We start from the raw sequence: 23640 nt of genomic DNA, 5'->3' as shown, positions 1-23640 counted from the left end.
TAATACTAGTGTTAAAGTTGATTATTTTTTTTTATTCAAGGGGAAACAAGGCAGGAACTCAGGAACTAGTTAATCACATCCACTGTTGAGAGCAGTGAACAGGAACGCACCAGCTGCCTGCTCAGCTAGCTGTCGTCACAGTCCCGGGCTGCCCACATCAATGTGTGGGTCTTCCCACCTCAGTCAACAGTCCAGACAACCCCCCACAGACGTGCCCGTAGTCAACCTGATCTAGATAGTCCCTTGGTTGAGACCCCCTCCTCAGGTGATTCTAGGTTGTGGTAGGTTGACATTTAGAACTTCCTGTCACAAATATGATTATTTCTGTGTTCACCAGAGGAGTTGTGATGTCCTGGAAACCTCACAAGTCAGGTCTGTTAGCATGCTCTCTTGCTCGAGAGGAGAGGATGGTGAGGCTTACCGCCTTCATGGAGTTCTCACAAAGCTGTAGGTTGGCTGGCTGTGCCCTTCCTGCCTTGGGAGAGCAGATGCTTCTTAGTGGAAGTCACCTGGTACGTTGCTCCTGAACAAGGTGTAAAGAAGCAGAAACTGAGTGGGGTGAAGAATTCATGATGTGTGTGGGGACTCCTAAAGTGACTGTTCGCCTCCTGCAATTTGATGTGGGCCTTCTTGCTGTGTGGTATCTGAGGTTGAGTTGCAAAGTCAAGGTGGAGTGCCTGAGGGTGTGGCTGGTGGGTGTCTTCTGAGTAGCATGGGATGGCATGCTCCTAGCACAGTGACCACTGTGTGGCCCTTAGTGTGGAGGATAAGGCATGCAACTGAGGCTGAGGAACCCTATTTAGAGGAACTTGGCTTTCTTAAGGGAGAAATTACAATGGGAACTAGACATTCAGGAAGTATCTTTCATGATGGCCTCTGATTTGGCAGGTAAATTGGATAAAATAGGAAGGAGTCAACCCCAGGGATTCATCTAATAGAATGGCCATACTTATGGCTTCTGGGATGAAGGTGAAGGGAAATGGGAGTCTGCATTAGTGTTTAAAAATAGTTCGGGGTAGTGTTTCAAGAATGAAGGCAAGGGAGCAGCGTGGATCTGAGGAGAAATCTGGGTAGAGCTCCCCTGGCCTAGGTGAGACCCTGTGGATGCTTAAGTACGGATGCCTATGTGATGACACAGCTATACCTAGTTCAGTGTCTGCTTACAGTGAAATCATGAAGTCTCACTGGCACTTCTGTTTCTAGTTCAGGACCACAGATTTTAATACAAATACCGTGTTATATCCAGTTATAACTTAATACTTTCATAAAATACCATTGAGTTTGGTGTGGTATTAATCTTATTTCACTTGTAAATATTCAAAAACTTGTTCCTATGTAGAAATTCAAGGATACAGATAGAGTTCCATATATTACATTAGAATAATTCTTCATATTTAAAAGTAAATTCCTAAAGATGGAAACTGAATAGGTAGGTGGGGTCTTTTCTGACAGGATGGGTCTGGCTTCAGGTTGTGGACTTTCATGGTCTTTGCTTTCACACGGCCATATTCAGTTGTCCTAGATGGTGTCTTTGGGTAGTTGACAAAAGCCACAGTGATCTCTTGTTATTAATGTGCAAGTATTTAAAACATATTTAATTTTATTTTACAGTGTGAGCCACCCCATGTGGATACTGGGGGTTGAATTGGGGTCCTCTGCAGGAGCAGTGGACACTCTCAACCACTGAGCTGCCTTTCTAGCTTGTAGTGTGAGGATATTTTTCATGGTTGTTTCATACACTATAAGCTTTTCTTCTGAGCCTGTAAGAGAGTTACTTTTGTGGAGTGCTGAGGAGGAGATGCCTGAGAAGGAAAACGGGCCTCCTTTTCCTATTTGAGCTTAGTTTGAATATAAAACATTACTCCATCCTGGAGAAAGTAATGTATTATTACTTATTTTGAAGATTTAATTTTCTAGTTAAGGTATAAGTCCAAGCTTTTTTTGTATGGATAGTATCTAGGTTTTTTTCTTTTCTTTTTTTTTTTTTGGTGGAGGGTTATTTTAAGAGAACATCTTGCCATGTAACTGGCTAGCCTGAACTCACTATATAGATCAGGCTGCCTCAAACTCCTAGAGACCCACCTGTCTCTGTCTCGCAGTGCACCACTGCACCTGGCTGGATAGTCTGGACTCTCCATGTCAGCCAGTTGTCACTGATGTTTGCTGTGGAAGTCTGTTCGTTAGACCTTGTGAACCTCTGGATATCTGTTAGATTTTAGGTTTGTTTGATGATATGATTAGGCAGATAAATGAAAAGAACAGCAGTTTTAATAGTTTTTGTATTTCCCACTTTATATAACAATATTTAAAATATTTTAATAACTTAGAATAAAGAAAAACGGAAAAATGAGATCAGCCTACTTTGAGGTTGAAGTATTTCCCGTCTACTTCCAGACTTCAGTTTGTCACATGTAATTTGTTGATTTTCCTTAAATTATCATTGATGTCTTTCTTTTTACTTTGTTTATACAAAGCCAACAGCCACATGGCTGTGAACATTTCTGCTCCTTGGTTTCCTGTCCACCCTGGGGGATGTCAGTGAAGGAAGGCTTGATCTGTGTTGGGTCTGCTTCAGCCATGACCTAAAAATGTCGGGTGATATCTTGTGCTACATGGAGAAGGGTTGTAGTTAGTGTGGCAAGGGCTTTTGTTTGTTTGCTTATAAATGTCCTGTCTTTAAGTAGCAACCTTCAAACAGATGCAGTCAAGTGAGCCATGTTGATGGCAGCAGGGCTCCTTTAGTAGCACCATGAACAGGCTCAAGGGTTTTTAGCAAAAATATAAAATACAAACTTGTGGCCTTTTTATCGTCCTAAGAATCATCCTTGCTCTCTGTCCTTGACTGGTTGGTCCTCAGCCTCATTCTCACCGTTCCTGGTGCTTGCCTGGTCCTCTGTCCCTGCTGTGTCTGTCCTCACAGCTGTGCTGGTATCTCCCTCTCCTGAGCACAGGAAAGCGAGAACAACTCCATCTTAAGCTTCCGGACACTTGGGTGTCCCCCAGAGCGGGGTCAGGGCACATGGGTGTCCCCGAGAGTGGGGTCAGGACACGTGGGTGTCCCTGAGAGTGGGGTCAGGACACGTGGGTGTCCCTGAGAGTGGGGTCAGGACACGTGGGTGTCCCTGAGAGTGGAGTCAGGGCATGCGGGTGTCCCTGAGAGTAGGGTCAGGACATGTGGGTATCTCCCAAAGTGGAGTCAGGGCATGTGGGTGTCCCCCAGAACTGGAGGCTACCTGGGCTGTGAGGATGGCAGAATTCAATTATCCTTATTTTTCAAATATAATGGTTTAACATATAAAAAAGATTCAGAGAAAAGCTGTGTGTGGTAGTTCATGCCTGTAATTCCAGTATTCAGAGGACAGAGGCAGGAGAGTGGGGTTCAAGGTCATCCCTGGCTCTATGTAGAGAGTTCAAGGCCAGTTTAGTGAGATCCTATCTCAAAAAAAAAAATCAAACATACGATCTCACAGGCAGACAGACAGATACACTCACACACACACACCAACCAAACCAGAAAAGTTGGGAGCCACAGTGAGAGAAAGCAAGACACAACAATGGAGAGCTTCCATTTCAGTGAGCTTGTCAGTGTGAAAGGCTGTCAGAGCCTGCAAAGACCAGTTACTAGGGATGGCTTAGAGAGAGATTCTTTCCCAGGAAGGATTAGATTTTCCTTGAGAGATTGTAACAGATCTCAATTTGCTGGCTATGAAGTGAAAAACAACTACCACACACTTGGATCCAGAGCCAGGAAAAGATTGGGCCAGAGAAAAGTGTGGGAAGACCTGGGTTTGATCGTTAATGTCACCCCAAAAATTTTAAATATGTGTCTATATATAAAATAGGGGTTGGAATACAAGGCCTGGGGTTTGACCCCAGCACCACAAAATAAAAAACAAGTTAATCACACGTTATTAGATTGATTGTGAAAAAGATGTTTTTAAGGTGAGGACAGAAAGGAGCTTGTATGCAGGAAGGGATGAGAGGGGGGAGAGAAGGGGACCGTAGAGGGAGAAGGGTTCTCAGGGCGATCTGGGAGAGGGGCAGAAAGGCTCATGAGCTTGTTTTGAAAGTAAAACATGGTTATCTGTGGACGGTCTGTGCATGAACTCCAGTGTTTTGTTCTTGGCAGTGGTGACCAGAGGCAGTTTAGGATTGTAGGACAGCCAGCACAGGCGCACACATTTAGCTTGTAAATTGTGTTTATCATTTTGTAGCAAGGATTGTACATTTCACCACTGTGCACACCACCAGAATCCCATGTCAGTGAGGCACTATTGAATCAGGTGCAGAATGCTGTGTGTGTCAGATTTGTTAACTTAGGGGCAGTGTAGGCCAGTGTGTTGGTGACTGGGATGGAAGTCTGCATCATTACCGGTGGGCTCACGGGGGGGGGGGGGGGGCGGAGGACTGTGGATGTGTGTGTCCACAGGCCATATACACAGATTAGATAGCTCATTGGCTTGTGTAATTTCTCTTTTCAGCTAAGAAATGACTGTTTTGTCTGAATACAGGTCTCCAGTCATCACTGACTAAGTTAAGCAATGTGACATGCATCTTGGAGGCAACTTATAAATATCCTGATTTGCCTATAAATCGGTGCAAAGAAGAGGTAAATTTACTTTTTGCTAATGTGATTTTTGCTGCTTGAATAAACGCCTGAAGCATTACACTGCTGGTACTGTGTGTGTGTGTGTGGGGGGGGGGGGAGGGCTCAGTGTGCACAGCCAGAAGAAAAGTCAGCAGCATCCATCACACACCCAGGCCAAGCTTGTCTGTGCCTGCTCACCTGTGATTTGCCACACTGAGAGCCACCAGCACTATCCCCTCACTTCCCTGGTGGAGCTCTTTGATGAAGCCGCACACAGCAAGTCTTGCTATGGAGAAGGCACATACCCTAGCATCTGCACGGGGGTTTCCTGTGGTCTGCTCTCCCTTTCCTGTGTACTGGTTGATTTAATCAGACAGGCACACATCCTTCTGTTAGCAGTGCAAGCCACCTCTAGCAGTAGAATGCTTAGGTTTTTGAGTAGTTATATGTTATTAAGCATGGTTAAAATTAAGTATATTTGAACCATTATTAGTTATTTTAGTGAAAAAAGAAATTTTAGATAAAATAGGAAATGTTCCAAATTTCATTTTTATTTTGATGAAGATTGAATAATGCTTTATTGAGTAGTTATACTTTATTAATTTTAGATTCTGAAATTCAAATTAATTTGTACTTGCTGACCATCACTGAGTGTTAGAAAGGATGATTAAGATCTTATGATAATGCTCATACTCTTAAAGGGAAAGTGGAGTTAATTGTTTAAAATTCATCTGAAGAAGCCAGGCCCTAGTGGTGCACGCCTTTAATTCCAGCACCTGGGAGGCAGAGGCAGGCGGATCTTTGAGTTTGAGGCCAGCCTGGTCTACAGAGTGAGTTCCAGGATAGCCAGGCCAGGGTTGCACAGAGAAATCCTGTCTCAGAAACAAACCCCCAACACCTCTTCACAAAAAGAAAAAAGAAAAAAAAGAAAGAAAGAAAGAAAAAGAAGGAAGAGGAAGAAGACTGTACATTGAGAACTATAACCCGGGTTACTTTGACCTGGGTTCCACAGCTCTCTACAGTTATGCACTGGGTGTGGTGGTCCCACTTGTAAGTCTAGTCCTTGGGAGGCAGAGGACCACTGGGCTGCATAGTGTGGCCTTGTGTCATATCCAGCCAGCCAGCCAGTTATTGGTTGTAGAACTGATTTGAAAGGTAACCATTTTTAGTACTCTTGTTCTTTTGTGGTGTTGAGGTTGACTGTGCCTTCTTAAGACGGACAGTATTTCATGTTGCTGTCTAACCTGTGCTGATTATGGAAGGTCGCTTTTTTCAAATTCCAGGTTATTTCTTTGATAGAAAGCAATTCCGTGGTGATCATTCACGGAGCCACAGGGAGTGGTAAGAGCACTCAGCTCCCCCAGTATATCCTGGACCACTACACCCAGCGCTCTGCCTTCTGCAACATAGTGGTCACGCAGCCTCGGAAGATAGGGGCCAGCAGCATTGCCAGGTGGATCAGCAAGGAGCGCTCCTGGACTCTGGGTGGATTGGTGGGCTACCAGGTGAGACACAGAGAGTAAGGGGACTTTCTCTTCTTGTTATTCTTTTTACTCTATATAAGTTGATGTCAGCGTGTAACTATTTTCTACTGGAAATTAAAGAGCAGAATTGTATAATTAAGAACAGTGGAAGTAAAATTCTTAAATTTGAATCTCTTTCCCAGTTGAGTATGAGAGAATGGAGAATTCTCAAAATTATGCTTTTTAATTTTTAATATTTTAATTAGACCTCTATAGTCTGTAAAATATTGTCACATGAAAGTATAGGCAGCATCACTGGATAAGCTAATCCCTGCCCAAAATGGAAGAAAAAAAAATCAGTTTGAGAACATGACTTTCATTTGGACCCAAATAGCTTCTGAAATACAGTAATTTTTATTCCCTTCCTTAGGTACAACAGATAGAGCTTGTTTGAGTAGGTAAATGGGGAGCCATTGGAATCTGTGTTTTTCTTTCCCTCTCTTTTCCTTCCTCGCCTTTAGGTAGGGCTGGAGAAAATAGCAACAGAAGATACTAGGTTAATTTATATGACCACGGGAGTCCTACTCCAGAAAATCGTGAGCGCCAAGAGTCTGATGGAGTTCACGCATGTCTTCATTGACGAAGTGAGTGCTCCCCCGTTTGGGCGGTCCCTCTTCCCAGAGCAGCGCAGGCTGCCATTTCTCTTGGTCTTTGAGAATGTAGGTGGATGTGGACCAGGACAAAGATGGCCTTTTAGAGCCTACTGCATAGGCAGTATAGCTGCAGGTGGGATCTCGCACCTGCTTCTCGTGAATGAGGTTTCCTGGAGCATTTACCGTCCCTTTTTCTCGTGGGGTCTGAGTTGCCTAGGCCTGCATCTCAAGAGAGTGCAGCAGCTGCACTGCTGGCCACACTGGGGAGAGTGCTGGCTTCAGCCCACACGTGGAGGTGGACTTTCTGCCTAATCAAGGAGGACAGTAGTTTTAAAAAGTTGGGTTGACGGTGTAGTTCAGTGGTAGAGTACTTACTAGCATAGGAGAGGCCCTGATTTAAACCCAGCACTGCAGGAAACCCTTCAATAAAGGCAACACATATTAATCTACTCTGAAAAAATGCTTAGGTTTTTTTTATAGTTATAATAAAGTATTGTGAACTCTATTTTTGTGCCTGCTTTAATGTTCTTTTTTTAACTTTAAAATTTGTACTTGTGTTCTGCTGTGCCATGTACACAATTTTTTGAAGTTGTTCTCCTTCTATGGGTTCTGAGGATGGGTCTCGGGTTACCAGGCTGTCACCTTTACCCACACATCCTCCTCCTCCTCCTCCTCCTCCTCCTCCTCTCCCTCCTCCTCCTCCTCCTCCTCCTCCTCCTCCTCCTCCTCCTCTTCCTCTTCTTCTTCTGTTTTTGAGACAGGGACTTTTTAAAACTGATAAAAATAAAAAAAATTGTTTTTATTGAGCTGTATATTTTTCTCTGCTCCTCTCCCTTCCTCTCCCCTCCCCTTCTGCCCCACTTCCATGATCCCCATGCTCCCAAGTTACTCAGGAGATCTTGTCTTTTTCTAATTCCCATGTAGATTAGATCCATGTATGTCTCTCTTATGGTTCTCATTGTTGTCTAGGTTCTCTGGGATTGTGAATTGTAGGCTGGTTTTCCTTGCTTTATGTCTTAAAGCCACTTATGAGGGAGTACGCATTGTATTTGTCTTTCTGGGTCTGGGTTACCTCACTCAATATGATGTTTTCTAGATCCATCCATTTTCCTGCGAAATTCAAGATGTCATTATTTTTTTCTGCTGTGTAGTACTCCATTGTGTAAATTTACCACATTTTCCTTATCCATTCTTCGGTCGAGAGACATTTAGGTTGTCTCCAGGTTCTGGCTATGACAAACAATGCTGCTATGAACATTGTTGAACACATGTCCTTGTGGTATGATTGAGCATCCTTTGGATATATACCCAAAAGTGGTATTGCTGGGTCTTGAGGAAGGTTGTTCCTAATTTTCTGAGAAATCCCCACACTAATATTCAAAGGGGTTGTACCAGCTTGCATTCCCACCAGTAATGCAGGAGTGTTCCCTTTATCCCACACTCTCTCCAGCATAAGTTGTCATCAGTGTTTTTTTTAAATTTATTTTTATTTATTAAAGATTTCTGCCTCCTCCCCGCCACCCGCCTCCCATTTCCCTCCCCCTCCCCCGATCAAGTCCCCCTCCCTCATCAGCCCGAAGAGCAATCAGGGTTCCCTGCCCTGTGGGAAGTTCAAGGACCACCTACCTCCATCCAGGTCTAGTAAGATGAGCATCTAAACTGCCTAGGCTCCCACAAAGCCAGTACGTGCAGTAGGATCAAAAACCCATTGCCATTGTTCTTGAGTTCTCAGCAGTCCTCATTATCAGCTATGTTCAGCGAGTCCGGTTTTATCCCATGCTTTTTCAGACCCAGGCCAGCTGGCCTTGGTGAGTTCCCGATAGAACATCCCCATTGTCTCAGTGTGTGGGTGCACCCCTCGCGGTCCTGAGTTCCTTGCTCGTGCTCTCTCTCCTTCTGCTCCTGATTTGGACCTTGAGATTTCAGTCTGGTGCTCCAATGTGGGTCTCTGTCTCTGTCTCCTTTCATCGCCTGATGAAGGTTAATATTCAGGAGGATGCTTATATGTTTTTCTTTGGGTTCACCTTCTTATTTAGCTTCTCTAGGATCATGAATTATAGGCTCAATGTTCTTTATTTGTGGCTAGAAACCAAATATGAGTGAGTACATCCCATGTTCCTCTTTTTGGGTCTGGCTTACCTCACTCAGGATAGTGTTTTCTATTTCCGTCCATTTGTATGCAAAATTCAAGAAGACCTTGTTTTTTACTGCTGAGTAGTACTCTAATATGTATATATTCCATACTTTCTTCATCCATTCTTCCATTGAAAGGCATCTAGGTTGTTTCCAGGTTCTGGCTATTACAAACAATGCTGCTATGAACATAGTTGAGCATATACTTTTGTTCTATGATAGGGCCTCTCTTGGGTATATCCCCAAGAGTGGTATTGCTGGGTCCAGGGGTAGGTTGATCCCGTCATCAGTGTTTTTGATCTTGGCCATTCTTTCAGGTGTAAGATGGAATCTCAGAGTTGTTTTGATTTGCATTTCTCTGATGACTAAGGATGTTGAACATTTCCTTAAGTGTCTTTCAGCCATAATAGATTTCTCTATTTAGGTCTGTACTTCATTTTTTTAATTGGATTATTTGTTCTTTTGATGACCAATTTCTTGAGTTCTTTGTATATTTTAAAGATTAGACCTCTGTCTGATGTGGGGTTAGTGAAGATCTTTTCCTATTCTGTAGGCTGCCATTTTGTCTTGTTGACCTTGTCCTTTGCTTTACAGAAGCTTCTCAGTTTCAGGAGGTCCCATTTATTAACTGTTTCTCTCGGTGTTTGTGCTACTGGGGTTATATTTAGGAAGTGGTCTCCTATGCCAATGCATTCAAGTGTACTTCCCACTTTCTCTTCTGTAAGGTTCAGTGTGGTTGGTTTTATGTTGAGGTCTTTGATCCATACAGACTTGAGTTTTATGCATGGCGATAGATATGGATCTATTTTCATTCTTCTACATGTTGATATCCGGTTATGCCAGCACCGTTTGTTGAATATACTTTCTTTTTTCCGTTTTATATATATTTTTTCTTCTTTGTCAAAAATCAGGTGTTAATAGGTGTATGGATTGATAACTGGGTCTTGGATTTTCTTCCATTGGTCCTCCTGTCTGTTTTTATGCCAATACCAGACTGTTTTCAGTACTGTAGTTCTGTAATACAGGGATGTGATGCCTCCAGAAGTTCCTTTATTGTACAGGGTTGTTTTGACTGTCCTGGGTTTTTTGCTTTTCCATATGAAGTTGAGTATTATTAGTCTCTGTAGATTGCTTTTGGTAAGATTGCCATTTTTACTATATTAATTCTACCTACCCAAGTGCATGGGAGATCTTTCCATTTTCTGGTATCTTCTTCAATATCTTTCTTCAAAGATTTGAAGTTCTTGTCATACAGGTCTTTCACTTGTTTGGTTAGAGTTACTCCAAGATATTTTTATGATATTTGTGGCTATTGTGAAGAGTTATGTTTCTCTGATTTCTTTCTCAGCCCATTTATCATCTGTGTAAAGGAGGACTACTGATTTTTTTCCAAGTTAATCTTGTATACTGTTACATTACTGAAGGTGTTTATAAGTTGTAGAAGTTTCTTGGTAGAATTTTTGGGATTGCTTATGTAAACTGTCATATCATTAGCAAATAGTGAGAGTTTGACTTCTTTTTTTTTTTTTTTTTACTTGTATCCCCTTGATCTCCTTTTGTTGTCTTATTGCTCTAGCTAGAACCTCAAGTACTATATTGAATATATATAGAGTGGACAACCTTGTCTTGTTCCTGATTTCATTAGCATTGCTTTGAATTTCTCTCTATTTAGTTTGATGTTGACTGTTGGCTTGCTGTATATAGCCTTTATTATGTTTAGGTATAATTCTTGTCTCCCTGCTCTAAGACCTTTATCATGAAAAATGCAAATGATGTTGTATTTTTTCGAAAGGTTTTTCAGTATCTAACGAGATGATCATGTGGGTTTTTTTCTCAGTTTGTTTATATGGTGGATTACATTGACAGATTTTTGTATGTTGAACCATCCCTGCATCTCTGGGAGGAAGCCTACTTGATCATGGTGGATGATTTTTCTGATGTGTTCTTGGATTTGGTTTGCCAGTATTTTATTGAATATTTTTGCATCAATGTTCATGAGTGAAATTGGTCTTTAATTCTCTTTCTTAGTAATGTCTTTGTGCAGTTTGGGTATCAGGGTAATTGTAGCCTCATAAAAAGAGTTTGACAATGTTCCTTCTGTTTCTGTTGTGTGGAACAATTTGAGAAGTATTGGTATTAGTCCTTCTTTGAAAATCTTCTAGAATTCTATGCTGAAACCATCTGGTCCTGGGCTTTTTGTGGTTGGGAGACTTTTGATGACTGTTTCTATTTCTTCAGCAGTTATAGGTCTGTTTAATTTGCTTATCTGGTCTTGATTTAACTTTGGTAAGTGGTATTTATCCAGAAAATTGTTCATTTCCTTTCAGTTTTTCAATTTTGTGGAGTAAAGGTTTTCAAAATATGACCTGATGATCCTCTGTATTTCCTCCGTGTCTGTTATGTCCCCCTTTTAATTTCTGATTTTGTTAATTTGGATTCTCTCTCTCTCTCTCTGCCTTTTGGTTAGTTTGGATAAAGGTTTGTCTATTTTGTTGATTTTTCTCAAAGAACCAACTCTTTGTCTCATTGATTCTTTGTATTGTTTTCTTTGTTTCTATTTTGAAGAGCTGAAATCAAGCTCTCAATTTGATTATTTCCTGCCATCTAGTCATCCTGAGTGATTTTGTTACTTTTTCTTCTAAAGTTTTCAAATACTCTGTTAACTCACTAGTGTGTGATTTTTACAGCTTCTTTATATAGGCATTTAGTGCTATGAACTTGCCTCTTAATACTGCTTTCATTGTGTCCCATGGGTATATTGTGTGGTCATTTTCATTGAATTTTAGGGAGTCTTTAATTTCTTTCTTTATTTCTTCCTTGATCCATTGATGATTCAGGTGAACATTATTTAATTTTGATATGTTTGTGGGCTTTCTGAAATTAGTGTTGCTGTTGAATTCTAATTTTCAGCCAAGGTGATCCGATAAGATACATGGGGTTATTTCAATTTTTTGTACCTGTTGAGGTTTGCTTTGTTTCATAGTATGTGATCAATTTTTGGGACAGTTCTATGAAGTGCTGAAAAGAAGGTATATTCTTTTCTGTTTGGAGGGAATATTCTATGTATGTCTGTTAAGTCCATTCGAGTCATAACATCTGTTAGTTCTCTTATTTCTCTGTCATTCTTTTCTGTCTGACTGACCTGTCCAGTGGTGAGAGTGTGGTGATGAAGTCTCCCACTATTAGTGTGTGGTTTAATGTGTGATTTCAGCTTTAGAAGTGTTTCTTTTACATATGAGGGTGCCCTTGTATTTGGGGCATAGACGTTCAGTGTTGAGATTTCCTTTTCATGGATTTTTCTTGTGACTAATGTGAAATGTCCTTCTTTGGCTCTTTTGATTTTAGTTTGAAGTCTATTTTGTTAGATATATTAGAATAGCTACACCAGCTTGTTTCCCAGGTCCATTTGATTAGAATTTTTTTTCATAATCCTTTATTTACTCTGAGGCTCTGTCTGTATTTGAGGTTGAGGTGTTTCTTGTGCTCAACAGAAGTATGGATTCTGTTTTTATATCCAGTGTGTTAGTCTGTGTCTTGGTGAGCTGAGTTTATATTAAGGATATTAATGATCAGTGATTGCTAGTTTCTGTTATTTTAGTTTTCATCGTTGGTGATATTATTGTGTCTGTTTTTCCCTTTGGGATTTGCTGCTGTGAGATCATTTATTGTCTGTGTTTTTGTGGATGTAGCTAACTTCCTTGGGTTGGAGTTTTCCTTCTAGTACTTTGTGTATGGCTGGGTTTGTGGTTAGGTATTGGTTAAATCTGGTTCTGTCATGGAATATGTTGTTTTGTCTGTCTATGGTGATTGAAAGTTTTGCTGGACATTGTAGTTTGGCCTGGCAACCGTGGTCTCTTAATATCTGCATAATGCTTGACCATGACTTTCTGGCTTTCATTGTCTCCATTTTTTTTTTTTTTGAGACATTGACACACTATGTATCCCTGGCTGGCCTGGAACTTGTTAGGTAACCAGGCTGGCCCTCAGATCTTGGAGATTAAGGGCGTGAACCACCATGATGAGTGCACATTTCATACTGTTCATATTTTCAATGAGTGTTCCTAGACATAGGATGTCCTCTGTTACAGCTTCCTCAGAGGGTTTGGAAATGGCCCATACTGTGCTCCTGCTCCCCACCCCAATTTCTGTAAAATCATGCTGTCCTAAGAAATCTAACTCATTATAGAGGTGTTGGAAAGATGTGAGTGGGGGTGGGGTGATTAGCAGATTCTGAAACCTGTTTTTGAGGGAGAGGTCTTGGCTGGCTCCTGTGCTGTGTGTCCCGGTGAAGCTTTGTGGATGTAGTGTGACCTCAAACATTTCCCTAACTGTGCGGCACTGCAGGGGTTTGAGGGGAGGATAGGAAATGTAATTTCTTTCAACATCATGGACAATGAAGTTCATAATTTTATCACTCGACAGTTTAGCAAGTCTTTACGTAGAACTAAAAGTTAGACCTAGTAGGCTGTGTAGCAGAAGACGCTAGCGTTCACAGTGACTGCCACCTGTCGAGCCTGAGCCTGTCACTGTGGTTGGACCACTTTACATGAAGGAAACTGAAGCTTCATGCAACTCTGTGGTCAGGCCACCTACTGTGAGTGGGATTGCTGCACGTGCCAGGGACTGCTCCTTGAGCCTGTAGGGCTAATCCCCACCAATCTAATCTGTCTGTTTGGTGATTTGTCTGCTTTGCACGTATGTAAATGACAGGCAAACCTACCAATGTCATATTGTTAACAACACTCACTCCTAGAAGGTAACAGAAGTGGGTTACTCTGCAAGAACAATCACCAGGGAGCAATGGGGAACAATATAGTCCCTGCCCTCACCACTGGATTGTCTACTCCCCAACCTGGGAATGAGTGATGGATATACTTGAAGCTTTAGTCTACATACAGTACTAAGTATATTCTCTGTGATAATTTGAATTTCAAGAGAAACAAAAATTTAGAATATTTGAAGGACCCAGACAGTTTGAAATGGGATGATATTATTTCTGGCTTCTTGGCTCTTGAAGAAGAATGAGCCAGCTCTGAGCACATCTTCCAGTGAGCAGTTTTTACACTGTTGTAGAAGACAAGTCCTGGTTTCTCTTCTCAGCCCTCACTGTCCCAGGAGGCTGAGCTGTGTATTGTGTTAAGGAAAGGCCAGAGGTGATGCATAAGTGTTCTGGGGCAGTGGACCAAGTCCTGCATGCAGAAGGCTGGAAAGAGCTGCCCTGGAGGACCAGAGAAGATGGGTCCAAGTACAGTGTTATCACTGTTGTTTGAGACAAGGTCTCATGTGGCCCCCACTGTCCTTAATTCCTGATCCTCTCAAGTGTGTGCCACCATGGTTGGCTAAGTTGTTAACTCTTAAGTTTAGGGTTGGGACCTGTTATCTGAGTGTGCAGCTTGGGGGCCCTTCATTGGCAGTAGCTTTGGTTTTTCTAACTAAAGGAGGTGGGGCTTGTGTTGGAGGTGTTCTGGATTTGGTGATAGGGTGAAATATCTTATTCAAGAAAATTTATGGTGTTCTGTGAAGATTTCCAGCCATTGTCCATAATCAGTAAATAGCTTCTAGCTTTTGCCTTCTGGATTTCTGCTCAGTAGAAAGTGAGGCACAAGACAACAGGGCCAAGAGGAAAACTGGCTGTAGAATGAAGTCTTGTTCATCCTTCGGATTTAGTGGCTGTTTCTCTCTATTTGCAGGGAATTATCTGGAAATAATCTTACTGTCCTTATGTACTGGCCTTTGTAGTTGGTTATTTTTTTATTCTTTGGCTCTTTTGGGGGCCCACAACTCAGCTCCTGAATAATACACACAGAGGCCTATTCTTTCTTATAAATGCCTGCCCTTAGCTTGGCTGATTTCTAGCCAGCCTTTCTAACTTAAATTATCCTACCTTTTGCCTGTGGGCTTTTATCTTTCTCTATTCTATATACCTTTCTTTCACACTCACTTCATAGCTGGCTGTGTGCCTAGGTGGCTGGCACCTTGCCTCTTCCTTGCCTTCTCTTTCCTATTCTCTCTGTCTGCCTGCCCTGCCTATCCTTCCTTCTGCCTTGCTATTGGCTGTTCAGCTCTTTATTAGACCATCAGGTGTTTTAGACAGGCAAAGTAACACAACTTCTGAGTTAAACAAATGTAACATAAAAGAATGCAACACATCTTTGCATCATTAAACAAATGCTCCACAGCATAAACAAATAATTGGGCTTCTTTTGGAAAAAGGTCCCTTGTCCCTGCAGCTTTAGGTGGGGCAGGGTAGTATGGATGGAGCAGTTTGGGTCTCTGAGTAGGACTGGAGTAGTGCTCCTTTGTGGTCATGATGAAGTTCTGCCTCCTTGCCCTACACTCTGACCTTGTGTGATTATTTACCAGCTTCTGACTGGCCTCTCTTTTCCAGGGCCAACCTCCAGTCTATCCTGTGAGCTTCGGTTCTTTTTATCATTGAACACGACTTGCTGCTCCCCGCTCAGCATTAGACTGGAGCATATTCAGCTCCACACTTGTTAGAATAACCAACCATGGCAGAGGGGTCAGCAGGGACTCATCAGGCAGTGTTGCTGGGAAGTGGGCAGGGCCCAGGGGGGCTCAACATTGCTCTACCCTAATCCCGGCAGGGAGGGTGACAGTGACCCACGTGCTAGCCTTTGATTGTGGGCAGGTGTTCGTGAGTAACCCAGAAAGCTGTACTGACCTGAGCAACCTGGTTTAGCTGAACATCTGCTGGGGCAGGGAAGCCCTCTTTACCCTCTCATCAAGTGACATGAGTATCCTTTGTAAAAATTTTTTCATGTGTGTGATGTGCATGTTTGCATGTGCTGGCACACGTATGTGTGGGTACATGTGCTTGCTCATATTTGTAGTCATTCTGCCCACTCTCTGCCTTGTTCAGTGAGACCCAGAGCCTGCCTGTATGACTAGCCAGCTTCCTCTGAGGATCCCACCATCTGATGCTGGGATTATAGGCTTTATGTTTATCTAGTGTTTACCTGGATTCTGGGAATCAGAACTCTGGTTCTTATGCTTGTGCAAAAAATTATTTAGCCACTGAGCAGTCTCCCCAGCCCTGGTGTGTGCATTCCTGATGCCAGGGGAGGGTGCCCTCTTTATTTTGTAGGTGCACGAACGAACCGAGGAAATGGATTTCCTGCTGTTGGTCGTCCGTAAGCTTTTGAGGACAAATTCACGTTTTGTGAAGGTAAATTTTATATTTCATTCTATTTCTCCCATTTTAACAATTTGGTACTATGCTAATTGGTTTCATCAATATTATATAAACCTAGATATATCTGGCAAAGTGATTCTTAACTGAGAAAATGCCTTCATAATATTGGCCTGTAGGAAAATCTGTAGGACATTTTTTAAATGATTCATTTGGACATATTCTGCCCACTGTGGGAGGTGGCATCTCTCATCTTAATATTTGTAAAAGTTTGTTATTTATTCTTGTGTGTTATGTGTGCCATGTGTGGGGCATGTGGAGGTCAGAGGTCAGCTTCTAGGAGTTCTCTCCTCCACTGTGGATTTCAGGGACTGAACAGTTCCTCATTTGAAAAAAATAGCTTTAGAGTAACAGTAAAGTCTTGAGTACTCTTTATACTGTTTAATTTGTATAATACACAAGAAAAAAATCAAGGTATTCTGTTTAAAACTTAGTAGTTTCTAAATGGTGAGAGGATGAGAAGGTGGGTCTGGTTCTGAGGGGCTCACGTTACTCATGGACAGGGCTCTCTTCACTCCAGGTGATCCTCATGTCTGCCACCATCAACTGCAAGGAATTTGCAGACTACTTTGCTGTTCCTGTTCAGAACAAGATGAATCCTGCATATGTTTTTGAGGTGGAAGGAAAGCCCCACACTATTGAGGAGTATTACCTTAATGATTTGGGGCACATCTATCATAGTGGGGTACGTCCGGTGCATTTCTTCTTTTATAGTGAGTGGAGTTTGGTTTTTGACTAAACCGTGAATTTCCCTGCTAGTTCTAAAAGGGTCATGTGGCCTTTTAGAACCTGTCAGCTGACACGTGGGAGGAAGGGTGGAGACAAAGGGAGGAAGCTACTGGGCTTTTCTATAAGATGGAGCATAGTAAATATTCGTATCACACATCCTCATGAAAGTTACTGAGACTTCATGCATCACTGATATTGAAAAAAATACGATTTTAGTGATTATAAAACTGTAAATTTATAAAACTGTAAATTTATTTGATGGGTAAATTTACTTGAGATAGAATTCTGGTTAAAAATTTCTGGTATAAGGTGACTTGAGTTGAACCTGGAATTGTACTGTAACAGCGAAGACTTGGGCACACATTCTCATAAGAGGCTGATGTGCAGTTGCTTTCACACACGTGCGGTACATTAGAGGTCTCAGAAGTTTAAAGTAGAAGCAGGCATGACACACTTCCTCTCTCATCCTTCTGAGTGTGCTCAGTGAGAGAGTGCTTTGTGCAGCTGTGTGAGACTGGTGGCTCCGTTCCCAGCTCATGGACAAAAAGTCTAAAGGAGTTAAAGGTTGCCTTACTCCTCCTGTCTTCTTGTCTGTTTACCGTCAGGCCTGCTCCTGCAGGGCCCTAGGATCCTCCTCACACACCTGGGCCTGCTCCTGCAGGGCCCTAGATCCTCCTCACACACCTGGGCCTGCTCCTGCAGGGCCCTAGGATCCTCCTCACACACTTGGGCCTGCTAAGCAAATACGGCACCATTTCTTCTTTTTCAGAGATGGTATACTCTCTGCATACAATTTTTGCCTAGATCTCCTTTTTATATCAGCAAATATTTTTTCCTGTTTTTCTTTTAGAGTTGCATGCTGTTCCTCCATGTAGTCTCTAGTGCCTCCCCTCTTACTGCAGTAGCGCTGCAGTGACTAACGCTGCCGCGTGTTGTCATGCACACAGGATAGATAGCATGTCTTGTAGTGTGTGGTTTCTCAGCCTCAGGATTACTGGTATTTTGGGCCAGAGAGTTCTGTGTGGCAGGGGACCCTCAGCACTGCAGGATGTTTCTTCTTGCCCTTGATCCAGCAGATGCAAGTAGCACACCTCTCTATTATCACAACCAAAAATGTCCCCAGACCATGCCTTCCTGGAGCCCATGAGCCCAGAAGAGATTGCTGTGACAAAGAATATATGTGCTTGCAGTTTGATGGCTGCAGCAGGAGTTGAACTTCTTTCTGTTAAAGATCTCTGCAGTGTTGAACAGTGGGCTCTGCTAGAATGAGCTGCCAGTTAGGTTTCGTCAGATATCAACGTAAGACAATATTTTGTGGAAACATTGAAAAGGGGGTAAAGTCAACTGTGGGCATCTATTCTGTGGGGCCCTGTGGTTGGACCAGGCCAACTTCTAGAAGCTACGGCCCTTTGGCTGACTCTGGGTTGTGTTCAGCTGTTTGAAGGGCACCTAGCTTTACCATTGCTCACCACAGCCTATCCTTGGTGCCTAGAAGGCACATTGTAAATATTTCAGTCCATGGTCAAACAGACTTCACTGTGTACTGATTTGTGTGCCAAGGTTGGAATTCAGGCCCTGTCTAGCTAAGCTAGATCCCCCCAGATCCTGTCCATACCTGTAAGCTATGAAGGTGGTGTTTTGTGTTTATTCTGTTCTACAACTTTCAACACTAGAGGATGTGTTTTCAAGTTCGATTTCATCATTATCCTCGTGTTCTCTTAGTGCCGTCTCATGCCGTCCAGTGGGGCCTTCTGTGGAGCTCGGCCCTCTGCCTGTGCTGTCTCCCTCTGCTCATCTTTTCTTACCATGTTTAGACATAACCGAGTATTTCTTTTCTTCAGAAGCACCTCTCTTAGTCCCAGGTTTCTCTGCAAACCTTCCTGACTTCTGTCAGGGTTGGGAGTATGATCTGTGCTTCTCTAGTTCCAAGTTCTCTTGTCTCTTTCCATTGTGACTCTACTGACCCCACCTACCCAAGCTGTATTTGCCAGGCTCCTTTTGGTCCAGTTACCATATAGCAAGGTCAGCCTTAAGCTTACTGGGCTTTTTGAGAATAATGACCCTGTTGACCACTCTGGTCTATTTAAAAAAAAAAAAAACCACCTGGTTTTTCTGATGCCAACTTCAGGTGTTGCCTTTCAAGGCCCTTAGAAAAATCTTCATCTCTTACTTTCAACTTGTTTTCTTTTGCAAGAATATCTTAGGAAAGGTCTATACAGTGTAAATGTACACTCTGATGGAATTGTGTGGCTCCCCGCTATCCGTCTGTGTGGTACCTTGCCCCAGTACAGACTATGCTGTTATGTTTTGTTTGAGGCAGAACCTCATGTAGCCAGGTTGGTCTCACTCTTGCTGTGTGGGCAGGGATGACCCTGAATGTCTGCTCTGTCTGCCTCTACTTTCTCAAGTGCCAGGATAGTGTGTAACACTATGCATGGCTAACAGCCCAATCTTTATACACTCTCTTTAGAGTTTTCTTCTCATTTTTAAAAGCCAGGCATGGTGGTTTATTTTTGTAATTCTCAACACTGGGGAGGTGGAGAGAGGTGGGACCCTAGGGATTCTTGGCCAGTCAGTCTAGCCTTCTTATTGAGCTCCAGGCCACTGGGAGGAAAACATCTCAAAAAAAGATGGTGTGGGCTGTAGAGAAGATGGCTCAGCGGTAAAGAACACTGATTGCTCTTCCAGAGGTCTTGAGTTCAATGTCCAGCAACCACATGGTGGCTCACAACCATCTGTCATGAGATCTGGTGCCTGCTTCTGGCGTGCAGGCATGCATCCGTACATAATAAAGAAATCTGAAAAAGGTAGATGGTGACTGAGGAATGCCTTCACATGACAGCACACATGAACATGTTTGTGCATGTATGCTCTCAAGCTAGCTATATTTGATATCTTACTAGAGAGTACCTGGCACTTGAGCTGACCTTTGGTTGGGTTGCTGGGTTGCCTCTCCTAGCCTTGATGCAGGGGGAGGAACTTGGTTCTGCCTCAACCCGATGTGCCATGCTTTGTTGACACCTGTGGGAGGCCTGCCCCTCTCTGTATGGGGAGGAGGAGTAGGTGGGCACTGTAGAGGGAAAGTGGGGCGGGGGTCAGGGGGAGGGAATGAGAGGAAAGGAGGGAGGAGAAACTGCAGTTGAGATGCAAAATAAATGAAAAAAATTAATAATAAAATACCCAAAAGGTCAGGTATTGGCACACACCTGTAATTCCATTCCTCTGGAGGTAGTGGTAAGAAGTATCAAGAGTTCAAAGGCGGCCTAGAATACATAGCAAGTTGAAGGTGAGACCCTGCATTACAACACCAGTAACAAGAGCAGCAATTTCAGGGCTTGGGTTCTAGAATTCAATGGAGTTACTTGTGATTCAGTCTCGTGCCTTTTCTACATGGTTTGTCAATAGCAGGCTTCTAGGTGAGTTTGGCTTTGTGGAACATGCACGTTTTCCTATTTCTGTTTTGAAAAGTCACATTATGGACTATTGGTCACTGTTAGGATAGGGTAAGAAATTAAGGCATGTCAGTGATGAATGTATTAGTTGAGCTTTGTTATTAAATGAAAGTAAACTTGCCATAATCAAATTACTAGAGTTGTAGTAATATTGGGAAATGGTTTAGACATTATCTGTAACACTTCTATATGACTAACTTTTGACTACCTGAAGACTCCTTTTGGTGTGTCCATCACAATATTATTTGTAAGGTATTATAGACAATAGTTGATCCAATTATTAAACAAAATGCCTCCTTACTCTTGGTGGAAAACAGACAAGATATAAAGCAGACTGTGAGAACCGTGCTGTAGCAGTTGTATGGGAAGCTGGAGAACACTGTGGCCTCGCCGCCTGCAGAGCTCTGTGCACAGACCCACAGACCGTCCTTCCAGCCTGGAGCCCAGTGTTCTGTGGAGGAACCCGGGACGATTCTAAGTCATTAGGCTCCATTTGAGTTTGTTTTAATGTTCAGTTAAAAGTAGTCTGTCAATCTCTAAGTCTTAGCAGACAGCAGCCATGTCACGTGGTATTCTTAGGGCACACTGGGAGATAGATGTGGTTCTACCCTTTGCAGATAGTTGCTGTGTGTAGATGTTGGGGTTCTTAGGAGGCGGGGATTTGATACCCTGGAAGAGCACTGATTTGGAGGTAGGAAACCTCCCAAGTTCCCTAGGCCTTTGATGCAATTTATCCTTGTGCCTTAAAGGTAGTCTCTTCTTGGACTCTCTGATTCCATCTGTGTTGGCACTGACTTTAACACCATGTATCTCCAGTATCCCAGGCAGCACTTGCCATCCCAGATCTTCAAGAGTGGCTGTAATGGCGTCACTGTTGTTATTAATTATACTGTTGGGCCCTAAAGTCCCACCAAGGAGGAGGTCGCCCCAAGAGACACCCACAGCATGGTTGATGCAATAGCAAGAGGAATTTTTATTCTGCGACGGCAGAGGTCCCTCAGCCTCGAGAGGAGAAGGACGCCTGCTTTGTCTATTACAAGCTCTTTTAAAGGAAAAAACCCACAAAATCAGGGAGGGGGTAGTACAGAATCAAAGGGAAAGTCCAAAAATCATTTGTCAACTATTTTGACTAGTTCATACAATGGTCAGCTAACTCTACTTGATCAATGTTATGGCGGTTACAAGGAGGAACACCTGCAGGTCATCTCACCCCAGTTCCAGGGTCCGGGTCTATTGAAGAAAGACTACAATGGGGATGGAAAGTACCCAAAGCTCCCGTGCATGTGCGGTTGGTTACCAGGGTTCCTGGTTCCCAGGAAGGGGGGTGCAGTAGTGCTAAGGTGCCTCAAAGTCTTTTGTTGTAGATTGGTGGATGAAGGGGTGAGCGCATATTAAACCAGCATTTTTTCCTTTAGCTCCATTTAGAGATTCTATTTTTAATTTTTTTCAGCTCCCTCCCTACCGTTTGGAGGAGCCAGTGATAACAAAGGATGTTTATGAAGTTGCTGTCTCTCTCATTCAGATGTTTGATGACCTGGACATGAACGAGAGTGGGTAAGAGCCCCTCCAGCTGCACTTCTGTGTGTGTGTCAGACACATGCTTGTGTTTTTGCATAGTAAGATAATAGCTGTAGACATTGGGCTTGTTTTGAGACAGAGTCTAGCTATCTGATGACAAGGTTGTGGCCTTCTTGCTCTTGCGTGCTGGGATTTTGGGTGTGTGCTTTCACACCCAAGCTGTAGGGACCTTTTCAGTCGTCAGCAGTCACTGGTCACTCTGCAGGTTTCTACTTACCAGAGTCAAAGTCGAGCTGAGTGCAGCTTTAGTACTTTTTTTTTTTTTTTTAAAGCTAGTACTGGAGCCAGAAAGTGGGGTGAGGATGGCCTTTCCAGACACAGCAATCACATGGCTTCCTCTGCCTCTGTTTTTGTTTCTGAGACATTTCCTGACACTCAGCATGCAATCCAGTTGTTCATTCTTTTAGTTTTTGTTTAAAAACAAAACAAAACAAAACCTGAGACTTTCTTCCTTTAAGGACAGTTTAGGTTCTAAGTGCTGGTTTGGGTCTAGAATTTAAAAGTACTCAGTTGTTGAAACTCTGTGGTCCTAGTTTTATTGCATCACATAAATAGCACTTATTATTTTAGAAACAAATAATGATAATGGATATTTTCCCTCTCTTAGTAAACAAAACTAGATTGCTGGGGTGACTTTTTCCCTATAGACCTCTGAATTAACCCTTGTTTGTCAAATTTGGACTTCTTTTCTTGGTTTCCTTATATTTTTCCCAGATGACAACCTCCAAAGACTTTGTTGGTAAATGTTCTTAGCTTTTATTTGGGTAAAACATTATTTTATTTCAGTTTCATCCTTTGTTTGAAAAAAAATCTATATCAACAGATAAAAAACTCAAGCTGAGAAGATGGCTCAGTTGGTGAAGTGCTTGGTTTGCAAACATGAGCTCCTGAGTTTAGTTAGATTCCCAGAACTGCAGGGGAAACCCCAGGCATGGTAGTGTGTGCTTGTAATTCCAGACTGGGTCCACCACAGTTTAGCCCAGTGGTAAGATTGAGGCCAGTGAGAGTTCCTGTCTCCAAGAAGATGGGCAGAGTTCTTGAGGATGACACTCAAAGTGACACTGACATTTTTCTATCTCACTGCTCCAACTCCCCCTTCCTCCCTTTCTCATTCCCTTCTTTGCTCCCCACTTCCTCTCTTCCCTACTTCTGCATGCACATGTATGCACATATACCCACACTCATGTACACACACCACACACATGCATGAATTAAAAACTCTCATGTCTTTACTGTGACTAGCATGACTTTGGAAGTGTGCAGACAGTGTGGACCAGTTCAGTCTAGTCTGAACTCGCCCTGGCTCATGTCTTTGATGTGTGTACAGTGCTTAAGTGTAGGTTCAACTTCTTGCACCAGAAATGTTTGGAGTCAGAATTGTTTGTTTGTGGAGTGTTTTCACAGACTGCAGTGGCTGAACCCAAATACTCTAAACTCAAAATCATTTTGAGGAGCAAAGTCAAGTATCAGACTTTGGAGCATTTCAGAGTTTGGATTTTCAGAGTAGAAATTCTCAGTTTGTATGAAATTCTGTTTTTTTGTTTTTTTTTTTTGATTTTTCGAGACAGGGTTTCTCCGTAGTTTTTGGTTCCTGTCCTGGAACTAGCTCCTGTAGATCAGGCTGGCCTCGAACTCACAGAGATCCACCTGCCTCTGCCTCCCGAGTGCTGGGATTAAAAGTGTGCGCCACCACCGCCCGGCTAGTTTGTATGAAATTCTAAATTATTAGATGCTTCTTACATTTTATTTTTCTAATTTTATATACATAATAACATTGAGATAAGCATTAACAAAATGCATTTTTTAGCACTCTTTCTAAGTTTTGATTCTATTT

At 42.6% G+C, this 23640-nt stretch overlaps 1 protein-coding gene across 1 annotated transcript in view; it reads left to right on the top strand.

The window, feature by feature from the left end:
* The window catches only part of Tdrd9 (tudor domain containing 9), a 102572-nt gene that overhangs the window by 17133 nt on the left and 61799 nt on the right, over window positions 1–23640 (top strand). The window contains exons 3-8 of the mRNA XM_041633413.1: window positions 4512–4609; window positions 5872–6093; window positions 6573–6695; window positions 15943–16023; window positions 16568–16732; window positions 21679–21782. Of these exons, the coding sequence (XP_041489347.1) occupies window positions 4512–4609; window positions 5872–6093; window positions 6573–6695; window positions 15943–16023; window positions 16568–16732; window positions 21679–21782 (793 nt within the window). The remainder of the gene's footprint in view (window positions 1–4511; window positions 4610–5871; window positions 6094–6572; window positions 6696–15942; window positions 16024–16567; window positions 16733–21678; window positions 21783–23640) is intronic.

This window comes from Microtus oregoni, unplaced genomic scaffold, assembly GCF_018167655.1.
Source record: "Microtus oregoni isolate MIOR12 unplaced genomic scaffold, Mior012 000043F_ref0000047, whole genome shotgun sequence".
Lineage (NCBI taxonomy): Eukaryota > Metazoa > Chordata > Mammalia > Rodentia > Cricetidae > Microtus > Microtus oregoni.
This window is presented reverse-complemented; position numbering and strand designations above follow the sequence as displayed.